The sequence below is a fragment of the Electrophorus electricus genome, chromosome 6 (genome assembly GCF_013358815.1).
Source record: "Electrophorus electricus isolate fEleEle1 chromosome 6, fEleEle1.pri, whole genome shotgun sequence".
Taxonomy (NCBI): domain Eukaryota; kingdom Metazoa; phylum Chordata; class Actinopteri; order Gymnotiformes; family Gymnotidae; genus Electrophorus; species Electrophorus electricus.
The window spans coordinates 16,156,803-16,184,212 of NC_049540.1; the positions used below are offsets into that span (position 1 = coordinate 16,156,803).

General features: G+C 43.5%; 1 protein-coding gene across 1 annotated transcript; it reads right to left on the bottom strand.

Moving 5' to 3' along the window:
* Window positions 1–361: 361 nt before the first annotated feature.
* On the bottom strand, window positions 362–24,730 carry LOC113590395 (short transient receptor potential channel 5-like). Its single transcript, XM_027030519.2, has 11 exons — window positions 24,123–24,730; window positions 15,009–15,435; window positions 13,676–14,197; window positions 10,973–11,309; window positions 10,300–10,439; window positions 9,822–10,144; window positions 6,972–7,167; window positions 5,791–6,000; window positions 3,481–3,522; window positions 2,055–2,144; window positions 362–1,544 (listed from the first exon to the last, which is right to left on the bottom strand). The coding sequence occupies exons 2-11, from the start codon at window positions 15,393–15,395 to the stop codon at window positions 675–677; spliced, it is 3,117 nt and encodes a 1,038-aa protein (XP_026886320.2). The 5' UTR covers window positions 15,396–15,435; window positions 24,123–24,730; the 3' UTR covers window positions 362–674.
* Window positions 24,731–27,410: the final 2,680 nt, after the last annotated feature.

The window sequence follows — 27,410 nt, forward strand, 5'->3', positions numbered from 1 at the left end:
TCGCCATCTTTAAAGTGTGCCTTACAAGTGTGTGTAAGGTCAAAAGGAAAATGTTCTGCATAGGGGCACTTTGGCACTGTCAGCTAGTCTGCTGACCTTTGATATGTAGCTGCGTTGAAACAGCCAAACGTTTCGCTGCTGGCTAAAATGCAAGCTTTGGGTACACATCCCTGTTTTTTCTACCAGACCTATAAAAGCTAAAGGTGTTGTAGTTGCATTTTCTACTTTCAATGCATCAAACTCATGACATTGATTTTTTGAGACAACTTAGAAACCAGGGAAGCTTTCTTAAATCAATAGCATGAGTGAGACTGTCAATAGTAGCTAAATTGATCTTTTAGTAATAAGTCTATACTGCAAATAAAATTTATGCCATTTAATGTGTACTTGTGTGTAATAAAAAAGCAGCATTGCATCGTATCAATGAAAATGCACTCTCATATTGCAGAAAACTTAAATGTTAACATTCCCGATAGAGTACTAAGTATTGAAAGACTACTTATTTGCTAATTATAGTTTGCAGTAATAAAAGCATATTGAATATACTCGATGTATGAGTGTTGCCCATTGTCACTATTGGCAATATGTGGTCAGTATAGACCAGTAGGTTCACAGCAGTATTGTCTTGGTCACCATGGCCTACATTTGAACAGCCAATGAAAGGCTCTTGAACTCTAGAGCTGTGTTGTGACAGACTCTTCCTGTTCCCAGTAGGAGGAGGCCAGGCTATCACAGGGTCCAACCCAGCCCTGGCAGAGATCGTCGTTTGAAGAGAGTAGACGGGAGTTGGAGGCAGTCAGGCTGGAAGCACAGTGCAGGGGAGGCAGTGAGGGGTGGCTGGGGGGCCTGAGCACAAGGCTGTCCCTGCCATTGGCCTGCTGTGACAGAGCCTGTGCGGGGCCCTGGTCCCTCTGACCCCCTGCCATGTCCAATGCATGCAGGTGCGTGCCAATCCCTGTTCTCCGGTCCTGCGGGTCCAGCCAGGGATCCAGTGGCCGCAGGACTCCGTCCGAGATGCTGTAGGCGGGCTCCTGTCGCCGACATTGCTGGTCAGGCCGCTCAGCAGGACCCCTGGGGCGCACCTCCGGTACGTGGCCATTCATACGGTGGAAGAGCGAGCCCAGGCACCGCATCGAGTCCTTCTTGGAGCGCGAGAAGCGCTGCAGCCGGTGACCAGCCCTGGCCAGCGACGATGGCGACCACCTGCTCTTCCGCAGGCCGTTGCTCTTGGGTCGCCCCTCGGACGCGGCTGAAGCCAGTGCTGCTTCCTCGGCCCCTGCCATGGAGCGAAACAGGGCTGCCACACCAAACGGGCCCTCCAGGCTCCTATTGGCCCGGAGGAATGAGACGGAGCTGTGCCGGAGGGCCTTGGCTCCACGTTTCGCCATGCTGGTCCTGCCCTCCTCCTCCACCTCCCCGGTCTCCGTCCCGTCATCCTGCTGTGTGGCCTCACTGCTGGATGAGGTGGTGCGCCGGGCTGGCTTACGGTTGCCCAGCAGGTCCAGGACCTCGTAGCGGAAGCTGGAGATATCCTGTTTGAGTTCCTTAATGGAGCACAGAGACACAAATAAGTGAAGGCAAATCCACACAAACCACATCGCTCAATTACAGGAAATGTAGCATCACTGGAGTTTAATGGACAAAATGGGGCTTCGAGGCTAACAGGCCTGTGAGAGCACTCTTTGCCTTGGATGAGCAAGCAAGAGCTTGCCAGCGAGGTGCCTCTAAGGTTTGCCTAAGGGCTTGTGGCATTCCGGCATTCTTGCTTTCAGGCAAAAATACTCCATCTAACCTGTGAAATGGAGCCTTTCAAATTGGATTTAATTGCCCTTGAAATGAGCAGAATCTGTTATGTGAATATTTAGATGTCGTTGTTTTTAAATTGATCTTATGGAGACCTGTAATTTCCAAAAATTTCCAGCATGAAATTTTTACAGAAACACAGCTCTAAAAGAAGGTATGTTAGCCTTGGAAAACTTAGCAGAACTGAATAGCAGTAAGCAAAATGGCCCCAGCTTCCTGATTACGGATTTAAAGAAGAATGCAGCCAAAACCTTGAAGTTTTCTTCCGTCAGCCCTTCATCTGTTTTGGTTCTGCGGATCATGGCTGCCACATAGCGTTTCACTAGATTCCGGATCACCTCCTGGAACAAACAGCCAGAAAAAGCAACATTGTTGCTAGAATTCGGCTCATGGAACGCTGACACGGAATATCATGCTCCTAAAATAATCATGTTTGCTCCTTGCAGTAATATTCAGAGGACTCTATAGACCCCAAAGGAGGTGATCTAATCTTCCTTATTGGTGAGGGTGGAGCAGAGAGGGGAAGGGACCATTTGAATATGCACATTATTCAATTCCAGTTTATTAAGGAAGAAAAACAGTTTGGGGCATATTCATGGCATATGTATTAGCTGGAGGTGAAAATATGGACATGCATGCATTACCATAGATTTGCATATCGATAAAGGACGAGTCAGTGGTGGCTCCAGGAAACAATCAAATTCATGCGGTTTGTACCTGCTTAGGAACAATTAAAATGAATCACACCTCTCTTGAACGTCGCAGGAGAAATTGTTCCGCCTTTTTAAAGATATAGCATTCCACAAATACAAGCCAAACAAAGAAAACGGCACTACTAAAAGCTTGCAGTATGAAAAGCCTTTGCTCCATAACCCAACCAGACAGGTCCTCCATAAAGTCGTCCTTGGCGCTCACGTGCCCTGCTTCTTAAGCTGTGGAAGCGCGCGCGACACGTACTCTTTGATAATGACTGTTCATTCCAGAGATGGCCGCGCGTTAGTATCAGTACGCGGGCCGGCGGTGAAGGCGCCGTGACACCCCAACGCATGAAACCAGACAAAGAGGCGGAGTTGCTGAGGACTAGCCTGTCGTTCAGTAATTAGCGCGAGGACGGGGTGCGCATGCAGTGACTGATAAACAGAGCAGCACGTCTCAGAGGTTGAAGGATTGCTCTGTTTCCTTTTCTAAAGTACAGTATGACATGAGGGCAAGGACGATACAATATTTATTTATGTTTCCTGTCAGTGATGACGCGATTTTAAAATATTCACGGGTTGGGCGTTTGCTGCTAAAGCTTACTATCATGATATGACTATCCAACAGGTATAACATGAGAAAATAATACATGAATGTTGTTAAGCTTGCAAGTTCTAGCCTGAATCCCAGTATACAGTATATAATGACTTGCTCTTTCTAATAACACGAAATGTCCGAACATAATTATCACAGGAAGTAATGTAATGTAAACCAGTAATGATACTTGTGTCATTTTTGCATCACATGAACAATGCTATAACACCGTTAAGGTTGGAAAAGTGACCCAAATGAATAATAAAAACAAATGCTACGATTCTTAATTGAAGCCTCCTATATGCATGCGTTAACACTAGCACTAACAGCTTCCAAAGAGCAGATGCAATGTCAACCGCCACGTTATAATGGGAGTAGCTAAATTACCTGATAGTGCTGGTTCTGAATGAGGTTGTCAGCATGTCTCTCCTGCAAGAAGAAGAAAAAGCAATATTCATCAACACTGCTGTCTGACAGTTCAATTCCGTTCATTTTGCTACGACAGGACTGATGGTGCAGCCTGCATCATCTGAATGGTGGATGGATATCAGCCAAACAGGTAGATGCAATGTGTAGAATCAGGCAAAATGTCGAAAAGTCAAGTACTTGAATGATATTCAAGCTTATGTGGGAGATTTTCCTATTCCATCTGCAATGACAGTATCTTGAGTGCTTGGACCCCTGCACAGTGCACAAACAGCCCAATTTATGTAATATTGATATAGCCTTAAAAGTGCCCATGCACTGAACTACTGAGCTACCAGCGGGAATGCTGGCAGAAAAGGCTCATTCCTTATCAGCCAACAGCACTGCGCTCCTCTGCTCACTTTGAGAGGACCTCTCACATGCTACTCGCTGGAACAGCGTTTCAGGATTCAAAAATAAACTCCAGAGGCCTTACATAATGATTTTTGAACCCAAATATGTGCGATTCGGCACGCTGTGTGTGGGAGAATGTGAGTGAGTGAGTTTTACAGGAGAGAGAGAGGGGGGGGGGGGGGGGACCTAGTCAAGCCTGGCGTGCAGAGCAGAGAAGTTCAACTGATGGGAAGACGTCAGGGGAATTGGCATAGTTGAAGCGCGGTTGCCTAGCAACCGCCACTGGCCCACTGCAACTCGAGGCTGGCCGAGCAACGTGAACCGTCTAGGCGAAAGCCCAACTCTTCCTTTCGTCTTTCCCTTCTGTTTTCTTCCCGCGTTCAGAACCATTTGGTGGGGGCGTTTATTGGTTTTTAAGGATTTGTTCCTACTGGTTATTCTTACGTTGGCTGAGACAAAAAAGGAAAACACGCTTCGGTTATCAAACAGGTGTCAGGCGCGTTGGGGTGTAACAGCACCCGGATGGCAAAGTGAAAAGGCCCCAGCTAGCTCTACTGCTTTACAGCCCGTTATAACTCCGAACTCGTTTTGCTCCTGCAGCCAGGTGCGTTATTATGCCTCCCCTTCCCCCGTTTGGCTGTGTACAACAGCCAAAGCAGAGTATACTGTGTTTCTATCAGAAGTATTCAAAGGAACAATGCGAGAAAGGCTTTTATTCTTTGGTCTGTTGTGCTAAAACCAGCAGCTGAGCCTCACGCAAGAACATTTTCGTGTCCTCATCTTGAATTTGTTGTACCTTTATCGTAAAATCTTTTCGAATGACCGTGCCATGGCACCTCACCAAATTGTTGTAAATAACCCTTTTTATGGATTAGCATATTTAACGGTCCAAAAATGCCTTGTTTGTACAGAAGTGTCATTCATATTTATATATAAAAATATTACATTTAGGGTAAAGAAAGAGAGCAACTTTTCAGAGAACAGTAAATAAAAATATCATGATAACACCAATATTGGAATTAAGAGCTGATAAAGCCAAGGAATTGAAAACAAACATTGCCAGAGTTGTTCACACTGTCACTTAATGTCTGCACCACCACAGAAATAAGCAAGACATGGTTTTATATGAAATCAGAAAAATAAAGCAGTTCACCAAAGCGAGACAGTACTGAACGAAGGTCAAGGGAGGATGGAGAATATGTGCCATGATAATGTGTTGTGGTGTTGCACTGTCAGGCACTGCAATAGCACATGTTCCCCTGGACAGAGAGTGTCGACATCACTGAGTGTTAAATGATTATTTTTTTTGTGCCTTATTAATTGAAGGCTAAATTTGTCTCTGTATAGAAAATCAAAGGGCTGTGTGATCATGTGCAATATCGTAACATGTCAGGTTCATAGCATTTCAAACGAATGGCTATTTAGATTTAAACTGACATGGGAAAACTGCAAAAAAAATACTGGTGTCACAATAATTGCAAGATGAATGTACAAATGTTTTATTCTGTATCAAATTTCTTCAAGATAATGAAATAGATATCTTAAATACAGTCTATTAGTCCACACAGTTTTTCTTCCTTGGAGATCACCTCCACCTGACTTACACAGCATGTCTGGACCACTTGATACTTTTGTTCATGTCTAAGAGTAAATTAGTGAATGTGGCCCTCTTAAGAACATTTGTATGTATGGCTCTTGCAAGAGGCTCTTTGCTGTTAATGTATCACTAAAAGAATGGTTTGTTGCCTTATTGAGACACAAACTTTAGATGTTTTCCCATGATGCTCTCTTCCAGTAGTATATATGCTGCAGTGTATTAAGTATGTGTTGGATTTGAGCTTGGATGCCCCAGTAGTGTCGGTGTGGATGAGCCCATACCGTGAACTCCTTGAGGTTCTCGTGCTTCTGCTGCTCACTGGGTTCTGGCGGACCCTGGGAGCAGAGGCGGCCATGGATCCACACGCACAAGTACCACACGGACTTGGGGCTGGGCACGATGTTGAAGGGCGGGGGCAGTGTCCCGCCCTCGTCGAAGTAGCTCATCCAGAGCTTGGTGCGAGCAAATTTCCATTCAATGTCAGCATGGTCCTGAAAGGGAGGGGGTGTAGTGGAACAGTGCTCAGCCTCACACAGGGCACGCTCAAATCCCACCTTTCGTTGAGAAGCCGGTCAGGTTCTTGAAGGGATTGCTTGCGTGATACTGCACATGCTCATGCTTGTTTACACAGATACTACAACTGCTTCCATTAGAGACGCATTGAAGAGCAAGAAAGGCTGTCTAACCCCATCTTACACAAGCTCTCCCACAACACACTCCACCAGAGAGGCAGAATCAAGCCTGCTTAAGTACTCGTGTTGCCTGCTTTCACCAAAATGATGCAAATGACCTTAAAGTGACTCACTCATCATGAGAACCTTCTAATTTACTTTCTGAGTCATGGTGTCTACTATTTATAATAAAGGTAAACAAAACATCATCAAATGATAATTTATGTGGATAAAAATGGGATGTTTGTATAGCTGGAGCTGTGGTACAAAGCCTAAAGTTTACTATCCATTAGGGTTAATTGGAAAAATTCTATAAATCCCATGAATGGTCATTTAAATAATTCCTTAGGCTTAAACTGAATCCACATAAAGAATATATATTCAGGTCAGGATAGGGATTAAAGGAGAATTCCTCCATTTTTGTTTCTCTCTGTTACTTTGGCATGTTCATCATTAACATATTGTGAAAAAAAATCTATTTTGAAATGCCATGTCTTCTATGCCTCAGAAAACATACATTGTAGTTTTTGAATGAGGTAGCCAAATGGATCTGTTCTTGGTGCAAAGAGTACAATGTGTTTCTAAACATAAATTTGTATTATAGAAGCATACAGCAATTTTATATTTATATCACCAAATCACAATAGAGGCAAAAATGAAAATTTGATTTTGGAGTTGAAAGGGGTTCTGACATTAATCAACAAAACAGAACATTTGGCTTAAATGCAGCCTCCACTATCACTTCATTGCACAATGTAATGAATTCCCTGTAATGGTTGGCCATGCCTCACCGCGATGAGCTGGTAGGAGTTGTTCATCATGGCGATGAGCATGTTGAGCAGCACCACGAGTGAGATGACGTTGTACGTGCCGAACATGGTGGCACCAACGAACTCGGTAAACTCATGCCGGGCTTTCACGTTGGTCACATACAGGTTGAGTAGGCCGAACACAGACCAGAAGAGAGACTGGAGGGTCTCGAATAACCTGATATGGAAAGAATGACAGAGAGAGAGAGAGAGAGAGAGAGAGAGAGAGAGAGAGAGAGAGAGAGATCAAGGATGTCATTAGTTCTCTCCATCCAAACAGAAGCATTAATACAGTTTCATATTGCTCCCTTCACATGAAATATGTACAGAATAATTCTGAGTGTGTAATTCTGAGTGTCAGGTGATAGTTTTGTATGAGGTCGATCAAGTCAGTTATTAAATATTGGAGGATATTCATATTCTCTTTGTCCAGAACATTCTCTCTATTTCTCGCTCACACTCGCTCAAATACACACACGCACACACAAATACAGCAATGACGTTATTTTGAGCAGGTGCATAACCCTTCTAATACTGGTATTTCTACTGACAGATGAATAAATACCACATAGAGAATCCACCTCATAAATTCTTCTTCTCCTGGTCTAAAGCCCATTTCACTCCACTGATTCCTATTTCTATTTTTACTATGGTTAGACATAGATAATATATACATGAAAAGATGTCACACCTGTCTTTGGGAATAGTTCTTTTTAATCACAGAAGGGACATTACTATTTACTGTACACATCGGTGCACATAAAAAATGGAGACCTAAGTAACATAGATAAAGGGGAGAGAGAGACAGAGAGAGAAAAAGAAAGAGTGCAAGAGAGAGAGAGAGAGAGAGAGAGAGAGGGATTTCTTCTTCAAACAGCAGATGAGATTTGTTCTCAGCATCATTATATACTGAAGGCTAAAGGAAAGAGAGAGCATGAACAATACAAGGAAATACAAGGAGAAACGGAGGGTTGCTTTCATTGTTTGAAATCAAGAAAGAAATCAAACCACAGATGTCCATAAATTATGTGTAATAATGAGAAATGACAGGAAAAAAAGTATTGAACACGCTTACTGAAATTTATTTAATACTTTGTTGGTGATGACAGCTTCAAGACATCTCCTGTATGGAGAAACTAGTCGCATGCATTGCTCAGGTGTGATTTTGGCCCATACTTCCACACAAACACTCTTCAAATCCTGAAGGTTCCGTGGACTCCTTCTATGAACTCTGAGCTTTGGTTCCTTCCATAGATTTTCAGTTGGATTCAGGTCAGGTGATTGGCTGGGCCATTCTAGCAGCTTTATTTTCTTTCTCTGAATCCAATTGAGAGTTTCTTTGGCTGTGTGTTTGTCTTGCTGAAATGTCCACCCTCATTTCATCTTCATCATTGTGATAGATGGCAGCAGACTTTTATCAAGAATGTCTCAGTACATTTGTCCATTCATCCTTCCTTCAATTTTTAGCCGTATGCTGAAAAAGTCCCACACCATGATGTTCCCACCTTCAAACCTCACTGTTGGTATGGTGTATTTGGGGTGATATGCAGTGCCTTTTGCCCTCCAAACATGGTGTGTATTATGCCATCCAAAGAGTTAAATTTTGGTCTCATCTGACCAGACTGTATTCTCCCAGTATTTCACAGGCTTGTGAGGTTGGTGAGCAAACTTTAAATGCGCTTCAACATGCTTTTTCTTCAGCAATGGAGTCTTGCATGGTGAGCGTGCATACAGGCCATGGAGGTTGAGTGCATTACTTATTGTTTTCTTTGAAACAATTGTACCTGCTAATTCCAGGTCTTTCTGTAGCACTCCACAGGTGGTCCTTGGATCTTGGACAACTCTCTGTAACCAATGCCATCAGGATGTTTTGCAACAATAAGGTCTTGAGAGAGCTCACTGCTTTTACCCATCATGAGATGTTTCTTGTGTGGCACCTTGGTAATGAGACACCTTTTTATCGGCCATCAGTGGAACCAGCTGATATTAAGTTGCACTAAGTGGCAGGATTGCTTTCTAATTACTGATAGATTTCAGCTGGTGTCATGACTTTCCCTGGCTTTTTGCACCTCTCTTTCTTCGTGTGTTCAATACTTTTTCCCTGTCATTTCTCATTATTACACACAATTTATGGACTTCTATGGTTTGATTTCTTTGCATGTGTGGATTGGATGGGTTGTTACCAACATCTGGTGAGAATTTCATGTCAATAGCACCTATAGAAATATATTTACTTAAAAAATTGGTGACAAGTTCAATACTTATTTCAGCCGCTGTATAGGTACCATATAATGACATTATAGTCAAGAGACTAAGAGGAGTAAAGAAGCTAGTGGAGAATCTTTGATTTTCCATAATTACTAATTTTCTCCTACCATTCCTATCCATTTTTGTCATTACCAATATAGAAATGCTTTGTGACATCTGACACAAAGCATAGAAGGATGGACACTTAAAGACATCTCAGATTTTTCCATGCTTTCAACACCTGTGGTTACAAAAACACTCCTGGAGATCCACCTGGTTTCACCACCAACTCAACTTTAACCCAACTCACCTAGCTAACTAAGCATTCTGAGGATAATAACTATGCATCAGGTGTAATGCATTGAGGCTGGAACAGTGCTTTGCAGGGCACCGGTGCACATGTTCAGGTTCTACAAAGTAAAAGTCCTGCCATGATTTCAGATTTTGCTAATTCCATCAATTGGCTTAAACTAATTAGAAAATCAAGGCACCTGGAATAAAAATCCTGCACTGTACTTTTACTTTCTGAACCTGAAATGTGCACCACTGATGTGCACCCATCTCCAGGACAGTTGCTCCACTCACGTGGAGAAGGCGTTGTTTTGCTTCTCACAGCGGATGCCCTTGCAGTGGTTGGGCTCGTCGGCTGCCTCCGTCTCATAGTAGAAATAGAGCTGGTTGAGGCCATTAGCAAAGGCCAGAAGCACCAGGCAGTAGATGAAGAGGAACTTGAGGATGTCCAGTAGCATACGGCCCAGCGAGATCTGCAGAGGGCCCAGGTGCGAGTTGGCTGTGAACAGTGAGATGAGCCGCAATGAACTGAAGATGTTGGCCACAGCAAACAGTGCCTCGGCGATCAGCGTCGGGTGCCACATCTCCCACTCCTCACGTGGACGTGAGCTGTTGTACTGTTGCAGTGACGAAAAGAAAAACACAGAAATGAGAGGCAACTTCGAAGTACAGATCTTTGGGAAAAAAGAAGCTGTTGCATCAGGTGGGCTCTTAATGCAAATAGACATAGACATAAATACTAATGAGGTTATTATTGAGCTGGGGAGCACACCTTAAAATAAGCCACAATTTTTAAGGATATGGTGGCGAGGTAGAGGGAGTTCATGGCAAAGTCCATGAGGTTCCACCAGTCATGGACGTATTCTGTAAAGCCTCCATCCCACATCTCTTTGATTTCAGCCCAAATGAAGCCTGGAAAGATCAGAAAAAAATAAACATCACGAGATGGCATTTACAAACATCTACAGGAAATAAATGAATAAACCAGGAGGATAATATGCAGGCCAATCTGTTTGAGGTCTGTGGAGATCCGTGTTCACAGACTCTGAGACATGTTCTGTTTTTGCTGATTCCACCCGTCCTCTAGAAATAAGGTCTGAGAACATGCCTCAAATCTCCACTTGAATCCATTTTGGAGTTGCCAAGAAAGCTTGGTGAACCTCAAAACATTGCAATCGAGCTTTGATTAAATCCATTCATTCTCATATGGCACTCGAGATAAAATTGTCTCTACACTTGTCTTGAAACTAATAAATTAAGGTATTAATAATTCATGAGAGATTACTTGCATCCTTAGAATGATAAAGCCCTTAACCATCCATTTCTCACCCATAGGGCCTGGTTTTATTGCTCAAGAAATGTGATGCTTCGTCATTGGATAACAGTAAATGAATAGCAAGTAGGTTGACACAGACACGCGTAAGCAAACTAACAGACATGCTTACCGAGGACCCAAGGTAGGATCATCCACTCCACGATAGTGGGTGGTGGTCCTTGTACATGCAGGTCTGTTTGCACTATGTGTTGAGAGGCCAGTAGCAAGAAGAAGAGAAAGGTAAGGTATGAGGCAGTGTGACAGATGAATTTGATGAATGGCTTCTTAATGAAGAGACCAAGTGTGCTCTTCGGTGCCAGCAGGTAGATGATGGAGAAGACGGGAAACAGCAGGCCAATGGTGAAACACGTGACCAGCTTCACTGCCCAGTGTCGTCGTCTCCAGCCGGGAAATCCGTCATACCACAACGTGGCTAGGAGCTGCTGGCAGTTGGGCTGAGCCACAAACTTTGGGGGAGGGGAAAGACAGGATGAACGGTTAGGTAATACTGTCAGAAAGAGAGTAGACCATTCTGTTACAAAGGATGTAATCTATCTATGTTAAGCAGTTTGAGCAGTTATTCATAGTTGTTCAGCTATGCACTGAAAAGCAGGTTTGATGAATGAACTGTAAATGGCATGACATTTACACATAGTTAAGGGACACTCAGGAGAGCAGCGGTGCATGGTGATAGTACTGACTTAATAAAATGTTAAGTGCATACAGAGTAGGACAATCGGTTAAATCATTTTACTGAACATTGTACTGAACAATTTCTAAAATGACTGCCTGCGGAGATGTCGCTACTAAGATTGGTTAAATTGTTGAGCCCACTGGAGGGCCCAATTGATTTTCTAACTAATAATGCTGCTAATGTGACATAAATCTATCTTAGAATTTGCTAACATTTATTAGGTAGTAGGCTAAACAGATATCTGGAGCAAAAGGGTTTGTGTGTCCAACTGGATGAAAATTTTACGTGAAACTGAAGAAGCCTAACCACCCATCCTTCATCCAGCCTGCTGTTGTACAGAGGGGTGTGCCTTACGTAAAAGAGATATTTTGTTCTTTGACCTGACTGTTTTAGCTAGGTTCAAATGAGATAAAAATCTTACAGTAATATTGAATGTCACATTTATATAAACTGTGGTATAAATTAATATTGGCATGTTTGAGGAAAAAAAAAAACCACCTTAACCAAGTAAACAAAAAGCCAACTGGAAGCTGAAAGCTGACTGGTAAGCGGAGCCGGTTGTATGACTCACTAAAAGGAGCTGGAATGCCCATCACTAATCTATAGGAACATTAGGCCTAGCATTATGTACAGTCTGTAGAGCTTGTGCAGTGACAAATTTTCTGCTTTCCTCCCTCCATTTATGTTTCTCTGCTCCACTCAGATCACAAATCTTTTCCATTTTTGTCTTTCGACACTCAGAAAATCACTTTGAATCACAGTGGCGTTATTACATAAAGACATGGATGAGACCATAACCACCATGGCCCTGCTGCAAGATTACTAAACATAATTTCTACAGTAGCAGACAACCTTTCATTTATTTAACATCAACACATACATTTAATTTGAGTTTGTCCCTTGGCTTATGGGAGGACTATCTCACTGCCTACCTTTGCCTAGTGCAAACAACCCTGCAGCAGCACAACTATTAAGAGCGAGCCTAGCAAAACCTGTTTGTCTGCCAAGTGTTACAAGATCTTCATCCCTCTCTGTTCTTCACAACACCACTTTTGTTCACACAGTTGACCATTTGGAACCACAGTGTCAGTATTGTGACTTAGCCTTGGGCCATAAGACATGGAAACGCTTTTTGAAGGCAGAATGTATTGTGCAGGATCAACAGCTGGAGTGGTTGCCTTTTCAGGTAAGAGACAGCAAGTGAAAAATCACTGTTTGTGTACATGCATGTGCCCGTTTGTGTGTGTGTGTGTGTGTGTGTGTGTGTGTTCAGAATAGAGGAAGCATGAACAGTGCCTCTGGCATTGAATAAATGGACAGAAGTTCTTGACTACAGGTATCCTTGTAAGAACAGATGACTGTAAAACACTTCTTCCCCTTTCATTGCATTCTTGGGCCTTATATTGGCATTAAAGATGCTTGTCTTCTTCTATGATGTAAAACTGCATGTTTTCAAAATGTGTACGAATAATTTTTTGGATGGTATCTTTAGCTCTAGTCAGACCAAAATATTTCTGTTTTGCACTTGAGCAAATGTCTCAGAGTGATAATGCAGCACTAATGACAAGCTTCAAGCATTATGTCTCAATAAGGGGCTTGTTCCAGGGCAAGCGTGCCCTTTATCAGTATTCTAACAGTTTTATGGTGGTTTGAAAAGTACAAATGTAAATGTAAATGATTGTGTTTTTATTGTCCTGAATACTCACGAAGCTGATGCAAGTTCCTGATTTATATAGTGTCAGTTTATCCATAATGTACACCTAATTGCAGTTTTCTCTTATGGGCAAATCAATACAGAATCACTAAAGAATCACTTCAGATTCACTACACAATCACCACAGATTCACTACAGAAGCCTAACCTTTATGTTTCTAGCATCATCATGACGCATCTAATGCCAACCAAAGTGTTCCTTTGGATGCTTTTTTGTTTCATTACTCAGCTTTCACTACATTTCATCAGCCACTAACAAGCACTTATTTGTTTACCCTCATTTCTGAAGAGTCCACTAGGATGGTTTTTGTTAATTTCCTTTCCAGAATTTGCCTCTGAGATTTCTCTTTCAACAGTATACTTCTCCCAGCTTTCTACAGCCATTCCTCCCACTGTCTCATCACTGTCTCCTCACTGTCTCCTCACCTCCTTCTGGTGGTACTTAATAGCCAGCTTGAGCTTGGCCAGGTCCCTGCACTTGCGGGGGTCCAGCTCCTCGCTGTGATCGTCACGATGATTGAGGATGGTCTCCAGCTCACGCGAGCTGCGCGCCTGGTCCAGCAGGTCCTTGGCAAATAGCTTGCACTGCTGCGACAGCTCCTCGTACTCCTGCCGGAATTCGTTCTCCACCTTGCTGAGCTCCTTGAGCTCCCAACCCAGCCGGAACGCTGTGAGGATGGGGTCCTCGCTGGAGAGAGCAATGAGAGATGGGCTGGCCAGGGTCTTGTAGATGTTGAGGCGGGAGCGTGAGTGCCGCAGGCTGTCCACCTCTGAGCTGGAGACACACTCCACGCAGTCACAGCGGATCTGGTGCGGCCGTGGGATGGTGACCCTGCGCTGGACAAGTAGCTTGATGATCTCATAGTTGTTGGTATGGGCAGCCAGCATGATGGGCGTGATGTCGGGGGTGAACTCGGAGAACTGCGTGTCCATCATCAGAGAAGGCATCTAATATTAAGAACGAAGAAAGGAACAAAGAGAATTAACCCTTAATTAATGTACCCATATGACATAAAAGCTAAAACATTATTTTATTATTCTATGCTGAAATGTATTTGGGCTCTAACTTGGGCATCTGCCTGTTTTTTTTTCTTTATAATGAGTCTAATCATTGGCTAACCTACATGAACGCTCCCCCAGGCTATTTGTCTTTTGCTGTGAAAGTAGATTTGCTGCACTACAAATAAAGAAACAGAGCTAATATACATTGAGTGCTTTGACATGTGTCTATGTTGCTAAAGGAATGGTCACATATAGGAATGGTCACTCTCAATCTCCATTCAGACTGGGGCATTAAAAAACCATGAATATTTGAATATTCAATGCAGTCGTCTTTTTTAATCCACTTGAACAATCAATGTCACAAGTCTGTGACTTTGATTTCTGAACACTGAGGTGAAGCGTACAGTGGTTGCCATTGTACGCTGACTTCAAAGGCCACTTTATACATTTGCCCCAATCTCTAAGCCTTTCACTTGACTTTAAAGAACCTTGCAAATGAATTTCACGTCTGCTGGAAGCAACATACATTACCATAATGTTTGAAAAAAAAAACCTGGCCTGAGTCAGAGAGGCTTCACAGAGCACTGCTCACTGTTCTCTTTCACAGAAGGGAACAAAAATTATACCAGTTTTGGAATTCAAGGAGATATTCTTGATATTGAACACCTGTTCTTATTTATCATAAAGGCCTCAAGGAGGCCTTTTTTTTTTGGGTGCAGCCGCGCTGGCATGGCATTGTGCCACCCCCCCCGCTCACCTGCCTCTCGCCGCTGGGTTTCCTGTAGCAGAGCAGCAGCTCAACGGCGCCCACCACCTCCTTGCGGATAGCGTAGAGCAGTGCATCACCCACGTACACGCCGTGACTCAGCAACAGCTCCATCACCTCCAGGTTCTCGTTCTCGATGGCGATGAGCAGTGCACTGCGCCCCAGAGGGTCCAGGCAGTTCACGTTGATGTTGTAGTAGATGTCGGCCTGCTCCAGGGCCACCTTGACACCAGCGTAGTCGCCCTTCTCCACGGCCGTGAGGTAGGTGCGCTCCTCGGCTGACAGCTCCGCCTCGGCGCGCACCACCTGCAGCGGGATGCGGTCACGGTATGGCGAGTAGCTCGCCTTCTTGTAGTACAGCTGCGCCATGGGGTTCATGGGGACTGAGCGGCACCAGCATACGAGGGATCGCAGGAAGCTGGAGAAGATATTAAACAAAGAGTGTGTTAGGATTCATAAACATGTAGGAAAGTCTGCATCAGCTCCAGGAGGTGGGCACCCCCGATCTTCAGACCACATTCTAGGAGTTGAACATTTGACCATGGTTTGCCTGCTAAATAAATGCATGTTTCAGAAGCTGGTGGCAATTTCAGTGTTGTCACAAGAAGCCCCTCTGCCACAATACAAAATCGAGCCGTGCCGGGTGACCATCACGCCTCAGAGCAGGAAGCAGAGGAAGCCTTAATGCTGTGAAGAAATGTAAATTTCACACATGCATATGTATCTACCTCTGCTGAAGGAAAAAAAAAAAGAGCCAGCTGTCGGGCTCTGCACCGACAGAGCCAAGAAAAAAAATTCTTCATCTTGCACATCTCACTTTCACACTTCTCCAGCCTTCCGTCTTTGATGCTGCCCCAGAAGGCCGATTTAATCACACGGATAAACACTTGATGGAGCTCTGTGTTTGATCCTGCTAAGCATTCTGACACCCTCCTTCTCTTCCCTCTAAGAAACTGACAAACGAATGAAAGGGTATGCTGGATCATGACTGCGCGAGGCCACCTTGCCTCGTGCACTTCCCACGCTCCACCGACCTGTATTCCTCCACCAGGTTCCTCCTATCTCTAGAGTTCAGGCCCCTCCAATGACCTCAGGAGGAACATCCATATTCCTGATCCATGCTGGACTTCAAATGGAGGCCTGCAGAAGAATGATGCACTGAGCTCCTAGCGTACACTCTACCCCTACCTGGGGATAGGGACCTGAGATCAGAGAGATGGTGGAGACAGTCAGCCTGAGGCTGGGCTGTCAAACTGACACGTGGAAGGAGTTTTTCCTTGGGGCCAGCTCATGCATCAGCATGCAGTGGCGCTTGTGGTGGAGGACTATCCTCTGCTGGCCATTGACAGTGTGGAGGAGGATCGTTTTATCGCTTCCTAGATTAAAAAACAGTTTGAAACTATTTAGCTGATTTGGTTTTAGTAGCAACCAAGATCACAGAGGGTGACATTGCTTCTTCCAGACAAGGGGCATTCTGGGGAAAAACGTGTATATGATCACTGTATATGATGTCTAGTGCACATTACCCCATCTTTAGGAACAGTTTAAGTAGCTGGCTATACAAATCTATTTAGATTTTCTTTTGTTTTTGTTTACGCTTAATAATTTTAGTCTCATGTAAAAATTCATCTAACTACTGTCTTTCAGAAAACATAGATGCCATTATGGTAATCTGTTTTGAATCAGTAATTCAATCACATACTTTGCTATTATGTTATGTTACTCCATGGACACAGACTGCAGGACTAGGCATACATCCAATCCACCCCCCTTTAATTCGCTTACCATTTGAACCACTTGTCTTGTTACGATTTCAGCGATAACATTACCGTATCACCTCAGTGACCCAAATTGATGTAATTGCAATAAAAAACAAGCAAACATACAAACAATGAGTAGTCTGTAGACTCCCCCATGATTCCAAGAGAACATTTTTGTCATTTTTCTTTTAGTGTAGATACGGCCTATTTGCAGGTTCAGGGACCCCTGGTCCCAGCAGATCGTAGTCCTGGTGTTCAGTCACAGAGCTCAGCTCTGCCCAGTTAAGGAGTTCAGTCCATACATCATAGCACTCCATTTTATACGCTCAATTTTATATTCTCTTCCTTCATCTTAACCCAACAGTTTTATTGCAGATGCACATTTACATGCAAATGCTTCACTGGAAAGTAATTTACCTTCTAAACTCATGACTGAATTATGTACAGGGGGCAGTTGGGATTCTGCTTTGCTGTTTATTTCTCTTCATATCTCTGAACTTTGAAAGATTACAGTGGCAGGAATCTTGACAACTCTTATTCTGGTATTTATTTAAACAATTCACACTGATCAAGACCAGTTTACCTAACAAGTATGCAGTAAAATTTATACTGAAATATGGAGGACTGCAGTAGGGTAATCTTCTGTGCTCCTACATAAATATATGCTTAGTAATTATTTATGTACCTTATTATCCCAGGTAAAAAAAAAAAAAAAAAAAAGCAGTATGGATCACAGAACTGCTAGAAAGATCAAGTCCAAAGTGATACTTTCTTACTTTCCATCTTAATCTTTTGACTATTCAAAGAAACCCATCATAAACTTTATTGGTCATTGGTTCTTATTCCTTGAACAAGCTCACAATGAACACACGTTCATTAAACGTAAAGAGGAATCACACAACATAACATCTGCCTACCCTTCTTGGGAAAATATGCTTCCAAACAAGGTTCAGCTCATCTGCTCTGAAGGTAATTGAGCCAAATCTTATTCCCTCATAGTACTGTAGTCTGTGGGCTCCTGTGCGGCAGAACGCTTTAAGTGCTGGCCCCATCATCGGAGGGGATGTGGTGGATGGCTACTTGTGTGTCACAGGAAGCGCATGCCACATTCTTCCTCCTGGCTTGGTGGTGTCATGCGATGGAGAGAGAATTAGTTATCTAGTGGGTGGAATTGGAGACAACTAACGCAGGTTAAAAAAATGGTGTAAAATATCCTGCAGTCTGTCTCTCCAGTTCTCTTTCGTTCTCCACTCTCTTTCTTGACACATTTACAACACACAGAACTCCGTACTTATCTAGTATCAATATGTTACAAGAACAAACATTATCTAGCATAAGTTAATAGATCCATGGCATTCAAAACATCAATTTACATGTATATCAACTTGACCTATATATTGTCCATCTATGGTAACTCTAATATTACCAAGTAATTAATGAAAATGTCAAATGTCCTGTTCAGATAACAAGTGGGTAACAAGTGTGGTGGTCAGTGGTGCTCTGTTTATTGCCCGCTTAGAGAGATGAGAGGAAAATACAACCACTGAGGTATAGTTGAAAAGAAATATTAAGAAAAATATAATGTAGCATATTTTCAGGCCAGATGAACGGTTGAAATAAAACAATTTTAGCCATGGAAACCAAAGCCAAACCAAAGCCACTGTTCAGGAAACCAAAAGTAAACAGTAACCAACCCAACCAGGCTTCTAAATCACTATAATACATCCATCCAGAACATGTACACAAAAAGCTTTGTCTGGCTGAAGATAAATATCTATCCATCAACCGCTGCCACTTTATAAAAGTTTACTACTCATATTATTAAGGGCTTCAGCCAGTTGGCTTCATCTGTGTCTAGTCTCACTCTTTATGTGGATTTTCCCAATGGCTTCTCTTCTGAGTGTATTGTTATAGTTGAAGGTGACAACCTGCTGCAAGCCAATAATGTTCTGTCATTGAATCACTTTGACTGTGGATGTGATTAGCTTACATATGCCAGCGCCTTGGCACTGTGTAGCGGTGCCAGTCTCTTGGCACTGTGTTGTGCTGGAGGTTGCCACCACAACATCCGAAGCCCAGATTTCCTGTGACCTCCTGTCAGTAATATCACCAAGTTTTATTTGACACCATTTAAAGTGGTGATAGTGTGAGTTTCATCATTTAATTATGCAGCTACGAGTAGGAGAAATGATAGTGGTGGCATGATGGCGTGCTTATTTTCCTTCTGTTTTTGTATCCTTCATGAATAACATAAGAATGCAACCTCTGCAAAGAATTATGGGTTTTATTCAGCATGATTGTATGGCTGGACTGACACGCACACAAATCTAGACAGTTCTTCAGTTTGCACTCCATGCAGTTATAACTAGCTGTTGGAATTGCACATACCCTTCAGATGTTTCATGAATGCAGATGTGGCTTCTGTGAGCCTGACCTGTATCCCTGGCATGATGGTGGGTAATGTTTTGGGTTTTTTTTGCACGGCAACATTAAAGCAGCTATTGATTACATTTCTGCGCATGTGAACCATGTGCGCTGAGCCACTGAATGCAAATGAACATGCCACAGTCTGCTTTACAGCTACTGGCAATACAAGTGATCATGAACAGGACGTTTATTGTAACAGCTCTACTTGTCATATCTCAGTCCATCATATTCACTGCTACCTGGTGAACTGAGGTGTTGATGGAAAAATTGTCATTTCTATATTCAGGTCACATTATATGTAAAAGGACAATCAGGTGTTGAATGAATATTGACACATTGCTTACAGAGTCTCATGCTTCTTGAGGGTTTAGTTTTATAACAGAAAGGACAGGAGATAATGAAAGATAACGTGGCTTTACTTGCAATCTTTATTTTTTTTGTTGAATGTTTCCAGATTTCTCTCTATATCAGTGATGACTTCAGGTTTCAGTCTATTCTAATACATATGTGATCTGTATGCAAGTTCATAAGTCATAAATCTGGCCTATGACTGAGTATGTATCACATATTGTTAATGCGGTATCAAATGATCCTAAAGGATGTCAATCTGGCAATCTATTGCAATCTCATACTCAAAACCAAAACGCCCTTGTATGAAGGTGTGTTTTCCAACGCTGCAGGTTCTGTGCAGCGTACAGTAATAAGCAGTGGGCTGAGGAACGCGGAGGCTGTGTGGATCTGACGCAGGGGAAAGGGTTAATGCGACTGATTCAGTGCACTTGTGAAGATATCCTGGCCACAGCACGCAGACCTCTGCGCTAAGAGCAGTCTTTGTGTGGGTAGAGCAATGCTGAATGTATCTGTTTTAACTAGAGGAATTACTCATTTGAAGGAAAGGGATAGCAACCCCCCCCCCCCCCCCCCCAAGGCCTATGCCTGCAGCCATAAGCAGTAGGTAACAAATATTACTCAATGTGGAAAGAGAGAGCGAGAGGGAGAGAGAAAGAGACATAGTGCTTTCTCTATATCGGTGAAAGAGAGGTACAACGAAGTCTAGAGCGCTGTGCACTGGCACAGCATGACATCTGGAAGCATGACGATCGAGTCGCATAATCGCACAGCATTTGGGGGAGCGTGTATTCCTTTATGATCACAGTGCTTCTGCAGGTCACTGTTCTGTTTTTTCCTTTGTCTTGCCTCTCGGCGGTGTAAAGCATTGCCTTCCCAGTGATGGGAAAGACTAAATAAGGCTGTGGCCCTGTATACAGCTCTTTGGCTACTGACTACTCTTTGCTGTTCTATCAAACAAGTTAAATGCTAATTTAATTTCTCTTTCAACTCTAACTAGCTGTAACAGTCTGTAACAGCTATAACAAGCTGTAACAACTGCTATCAGTAACAGTAGATCTGAGTGATAGTCCTAATTGCAGAACATTTTTGTACTCTGCATTTACTGCAGGGGAAACCAAAAATGTTTACATGTTTAAATGATCATTGTCTTGTTCTTGTATGAGAGTTGTGAATTGTTACTGGCATAATAGAGGTGTGGGTTTGTTTTTCCTTTTTTTTTCATCCCATTTGCCTGGATTCTCAAATGTGAGTTTCATTATATGGCCTGGTACCATCTCCCCTCTGTTCCACATTAGGGTTCATCAGAGATGCTCTTTAGGTCAGTGTGCGTCGGAGTACAACGTCATTAGCCAGCCCTTCACTGTCATTTCCTTAATGACCTCAGTGTTAAAACAGCAGGCACATAGACGCTGTCTGAACAGGGAAGACGCTTGGCTTAGTGCCTGCTCTGGGTTACAGTAGTGTGATGGCAATCCTCTCCACCTGACATTTCCTGAACATCAGTTTAGTCTCATAAACCACCCCATCATTCTCCGAATGAATCTAAAGGTTGAGATACAGTTATGGAATATTTTGGTGAACTGATGGTTCATCTGCAGTTAACTTGTGAAAAATGATTTCATAGGTACAGCAGTGACACTACATATATATAAAAATATGTGTTAAATATAAAACTGACATTTTGTTATAAAATGGGATTAAAGAAGCTTCACAATGAATTGTTATAGGTAATCATTATAAAACTATATATATATATATATATATATATATATATATATATATATATATATATATATATATATATATATAATGTATGCACTGCATAGCACAAAAATCCATTTCAATAAGAGCCACTGACAGATACTTGGCACCATGACTCATGGGATGTCTTGAGCAGCTTCGCAGAAGTCCTGTCTGTTCTCTGGCTGGTTTCCAACATAGGAACTGGAGGGCTATAGCCAATGGCACTCATACTCAAACCTTGAATCGCATTTCCTCATTAGTCATTTTTTATTGCCCTTTTTGTGGCATTGCAGGCGTCGGCTGAAGCTTAAGACAGACGGCATGCTGCTAACGCAGCAAAGACAGGTCATTGCTGGTGAGCGTTCGATTTGAAAGGAGTTTTATTTACCAAAAGAAAGAATGCATTAAGGTATCCATGTGTCTGCTGTGCACCACACAAAAGACACAAAATCCACCCGAGAGCTGCTCCTCATCTGAGAGCATACATGAACTTTGTGCCAAATCTGGGATTGTGAGGAGGCAAGATTAGCCAGAGAGAGGAGGCGAGGGCTAGTTCATATTAGGCAAACAGCTCATTGCCTCCTCCAGAAGCACTGCTGCCAGTGCTTTGGGAACACATGGTGAGAGCACTCAGTTCAAGACGCTAATTAGGCAATGGCTGCTGTTTACTAGAGCACAGGCGGAGCCAGCCAGCCAAGGAAGTAGGGGCCTGGGGGCGAGGGGGCGGGGCTATTTCACAGGCCCCTCATTGCACCAGGAGACCCCAAGCAAGCACATGTTCACATCAGCCCTGTCATATGCATAGTTAAATTCCTTGTTGTTATTAACTTTTAGCCCTCAACTACAAAAAGCAACAACCAAAGCTATGTCAAACACATTCTTTATAGCTTCTTGCAGTTTGTGGGGATAAAGCTGTGTCTTTGTCTGAGGACTGCAGGTCTGCAGTCCTCAAGGTGTAATCAAGGTGTGACCCTTCATATGACCCTTCCTCAACAAGCACACCGTCCTTTAACGGTGGACGCGAAGCAGGTAGTCAGCTCCATGCCTGTACTGGGTCCTGTGTGTGTGTAAAGTCTACACCCACAGCACTCTTGTAGCCTCCAGGCGTTTGTCATCCTACACCACCTGACACACGGTGGATGTTTCTGGCCTCAGCAGAGAGAACACTGAGTGGGTGTCAGGTACTGCTGCGAGAGGACCACTATAATGTGCGCTATCAGCCAAGACTGCGTACATTGTTAATGGTAACGATCCAATTACAAAAAATCACTCAGAGTGATAATTGAGTGTTTTGGTTTCACTCTGTTATCATGTTAGAATTTCACTCCCCTGAGATGCTTTGCAAATCTAAAGACATTATTTTGTGGGAATATAAAACAAAGACAACTCAGGATGTTTTCCAAGACCAAAACTGGATTGTGCCATCACATCGTCTCCGTGATTCTTCTATTATGCCTTGGCACAATAGCGTTTCACGAACAGCAGTCATGGCAGCGAAGGTACCCTGAAGTGGGTCCGCATGTACTGATGTTGGAGCAGGAGTGGAAGCATGCCTCCATTAGGTGTTTTGCCACAATTGGTCCATCAAAGTCTATGAGGGAGGGCCACAGCCCACCGAGCCATGTCACCGTTCAAATGCTGACAGTTTCGGCATCGAATTGGCATCTGACAGCTGCACTCCCTCAACTTGTTTCTATGAATTCTTACTCTCTCCTTACACACTTCCTCTTACAGCAGGTCTTTCATGAATGCAGGCCTGCGCTGTTACATGGTTTTCACCGCAGTGCAAATATTATCGCAAGCCCAAAATCATAGGCCTATGTCTCCAAAACGTCATAGCACACAACGTGATCTCGAATGGACTGTGATTGACTGACTGTGATTTGTTTTTTTTGGTTTACATTTGACAGAGGCATAATATACAGTACAATACCCTGTAAAGTATACAGGGGTATCCATTCAAATAGATTCACTGATGAGGTCTTTGTGCTAGATGCAACCTCATCATAGGGTATGATGTTCTCTCCATAAGCAACTTCCAAACTGAAATCCTCTTTTTCCTTGGAATCTAACACTTGCTCATAGCAGTTTGTGTGACAGCAGTGATACACACTTCTCCAGGCCTTGCTAAATGATCGAACGCATCACAAACGGGTGGAATGGCACCTCGCCGATTCCATGCCTGTCCATAAATTTGGGCTCCAGCCTTTCTGTCGCCTGAGTGCTCTTTAACAAGCATTGCTGTAGGAAGATTCATTATCCCACGAAGATTCTGTTGACTGCCACCAATGAGCATAGCGCCGAACTGCGTTTGTGTCCTTTGAAAAGGTTGTGGACCAGTGTCGGGGTAAGGGGACTCATCTCTGACCATGGCCCTGGCGTGGGGTGGGTTTGGATGCGAGGGTGTTGTATCTAACTGGAATAACATCAAATACCTGTTTTCTTCTAGCTAGATGTTTGTGGCGTGGGGTTATACAAACACTTTGATGGCCATTTCCCATGTTCAGAGAATGCTTATTTATATATATATATATATATATATATATATATATATATATATATATATATATATATATATATATATATATATATATATATAATGTTATTGGGTATATATATATTTCTCTGTTGCTTGACTGGGACTCACGTACTGATGTAGTTCACTAAATGCTCTCAGTTGATCTTAGAAATAAAATATTTACTAAAAGCAAAAGGATTTACATTTGCATATTGCAGCAAGCCATGCATGTTTAATTATCTCAGAATAACACATTTTTCTAAGAGGAATATATGGTGTCAGGTTATGACAGTGGACGTTACTTACCCAGTACCGTTTACTTTACATAGTTCCGTCTCTTCGGCTCCTCACCCAGTTGGAGGAGGATGAGGATGGTTCTCCACTCTGGCAGCAGTAGTTCTGCTTGTTTGTTCCAGAAAGGGAACATGGGGTGGGGTGGGGGGGGTTCAAGCCCACCTCAGGGACTCCATTGCTGTGTCAAGGTTGGAGGACTCCTGGGAAAAGCTCTCCGTAGCTCTCCCCTACAAGGAGGGGAGCACACTCTTCCAGTCAGCAGTGGACACAGCGCCATTCACGCCTCTCCACCACCACAGAGGCAAGGAGAAGAATGAAAAAAGAAACAGATATAAAAGAAAAGAATAGAAGAAAGGAAAAAGATCCTCCAGCAATCCTCTGGGTTAAAAGGGAGAGGAATGGAGAAGTATCCTTCTTCGCTGAGGAGGTTGCTGTCAGATGTTTTTTTTCCTGCCGTGCGTCCCGGTTTTCGTCCTTCTCCCCACCTGACGTCGAGGTTCATAGCCCCCTCACTGGAGCTGGAAGAGAGCTCGGGCTTGCTGTGCGCTTGCCTCGGTTGTCATGGTTGCCAGATAGAGTGCGGTCTCTGTGGCGGCAGCGGCGTCTCCTGCTCTCCTGCGCTACCCCTGTCTGTCTCTGCACGGCTCCTGCTGGTGCTCTCTCTCTGTCTCTCTTACTCTCTCGCTCATTCTCTCCTGTCTTGCTCTCCTTGCACTCCCTTGTTTCTTGCTTTTTCTTTCTTCTGCTTCACCCACTCCTCCTACTCTCATTCCCTCCCCTTTTCTCCCCATCTCTCTCTCTCTTTCTCACGGTCTTTCCCTCTCTCCCTCCCTCTCTGCAGCACACCCCCCTGGTCCCCCTTTCCCTTTCTCTCACTCTCTCACCCTACCCTTTCTCCACAATAGGTTTTTTTTTTGCTCTTCTCGTCAGCTTGCCTTCTCCTGGTCTTTTAAAACCATGTGGAATGTGACAGCAGCTCCAAGTTGCCCCATCAACCTACCTGCCCCAAACGCACCCTCACGAGGCTGTTGAATTCCACCACAGTTCCCACTCCGATGTCATCTCATTGTGTGCTGAACAGGGTTTGCACCTGAGCAATCATTAGCCTGTTTATTGGTGGGTGAGCGTGCGTTAGCGGGTGAGAGTGTGTCTGTGTCTTTTTTTCTCTGTCTCCCTTGAGTTGTGTGACTCGTAGCGATGATGAGACTGGCTCGGTGGGAAAGATGGTTGAAGTGCAGGTGCACACCAGCTATCAGCTATCAGTGCCCCCACCCCCACCCCCCGAAAACAAGCCTGGCGTGCGACGTGCGGTGCTCAGTGCAGAGCTACACTTGTTTGCCACGGTGTTCATTTTGTCATGCTGAAGTGCACAGAGGTTGTGTTTGTGTGTGTGTGCATGTGTGTGTGCTTGTGTGTGTGCGTGTGTGCATGTGCTGCCGCTGTTGACATACACATAAACAGACAAGCTGCCCCCGGAGATGCCCACTTTTAAAAACACACACACACACACACACACACAAACACACACACACACACACACACACACACATACACAAACACAAACAAACACACAGGATGATTACGTGTCAGTTCAGTAGCACCCAGTGACATCCCTTAGGTTTCTCTGCTCTGTATTTGTTAAAAGTGATGCGGTTTCTGCTGTGCACATCTGCAAACCAACCATATAAGAAATGAATTATGTATTCCTCCCATCCCCCATGATATACGAGCCATTCAATTATTAATTCTCATTGCTTATAGAATAGACATGTGTTATGTGTAATGAAAACCACCTTTTCCAGCTCATTAACAATCCTGAAGATAGTTATCCTGAAGATAGTTATCTGTTTAGTGTTTGACCAGTTGGCCTTGGGCCAGTACTAGCACTCGATGAATGCTCTTCACAAGCCCTTTGTTAATAGATGTTATTTAAAGATCAAATTTTACACCTAACTCACTTGTTAAATGGGGATGAATAAACAGTCTCTTCTTAATAAAGTGTTTAGTAATAACTGTGAGATCAAAATGGTAATATTGTCCAGTAGTGTTTTTTGCGTTCCTTATGTGGTCAAAAGCAATATGTGTTACCACCACGTGTGCGTACAATGTTAACTCTCATGGTCAAAGATTACATTAATGGCAACATCTTGGGAAATGGCATAGTCTCCAATTTTTAATAGACACTTTTTACCAAAGCAAATGTTTCTCTAATGTAAACTCAAATCCTCTGTTGCATTTCAGTGTTAATATGCAGTATTTCTAGTCATCATTATTAGTAACATCTAAACGTTCTGCTAAATAACAACTGAGTCTTCTCACTGAGAAAGGAACCAGATAATGTATAAACTGAAAACAGCATGTGCGTGAACACACACACACACACATACACATGCACACACACACACACACACACACACACACACACACACACACACACACACACACACACACACACACACACACACACAGCAAGGCAAAGGTATTTACAGCAACAAGGAAAGAGGGAAAAAGAGAGCTAGAAGCAGCCGTGCCCAGCCATGTTGGCATGGGAATTGTAACGGATCTGACACAGGCAGCACGCTGCGACAATTGGCTTAGCCTGTCAGCGAGGCGTCGGGAAATCTGCAGCGCGTCGCCTCTTTGAGCATGCTGGCAGGGCCCGCCAAGCTGAGGAACATCAAGCCGAACTCTCAGACTGAGCGACGCAGTCAGAAGAGAGAGGAGAAGACATCAAACGGGGCGTGAACGAAGATCGGACCAGAGCTCCGCACTTGGGCTCTTGGAGCGGCGCTCGCATGCCGAGTCGCATTGCGTAACATGTGGGGTGTTGTCATTTGCTGGTGCAAATCCAGAACTTCCCCGCCGGGACTTAAAACTCTTTCGATTTCTGTTTGCTTACACGGGCGTGGTGTGAGATGTTATACAAGACTGAAATGGCACATCAAGGTCATGGTTTCTCATACTTCACGTTTGCTCGGTGATGACATTTCCGACGCCAGCGTTTTGGTGTTACAGGCTTTGGACGTCAGGCCTCTAACAGTAAGACAGAGATCACACAAGTATAGCATCATGTGTTTTATGGGCTGATATATACACAAATTTTATAATACAACTGCATAGTGCAGTTATATTAAGTATTACAGTTGCAATGTGTCTTGCCATATAAATGAAAAAAACTTGATATAACATGATATAATTAAGGGAGGCCTGCATTATTTAAACAAATAAATGCTTGTTAGATCACCAAAATGCCTCAATTCATCATTATAGACACAGGACACTCATCAGAGAACATCTGAA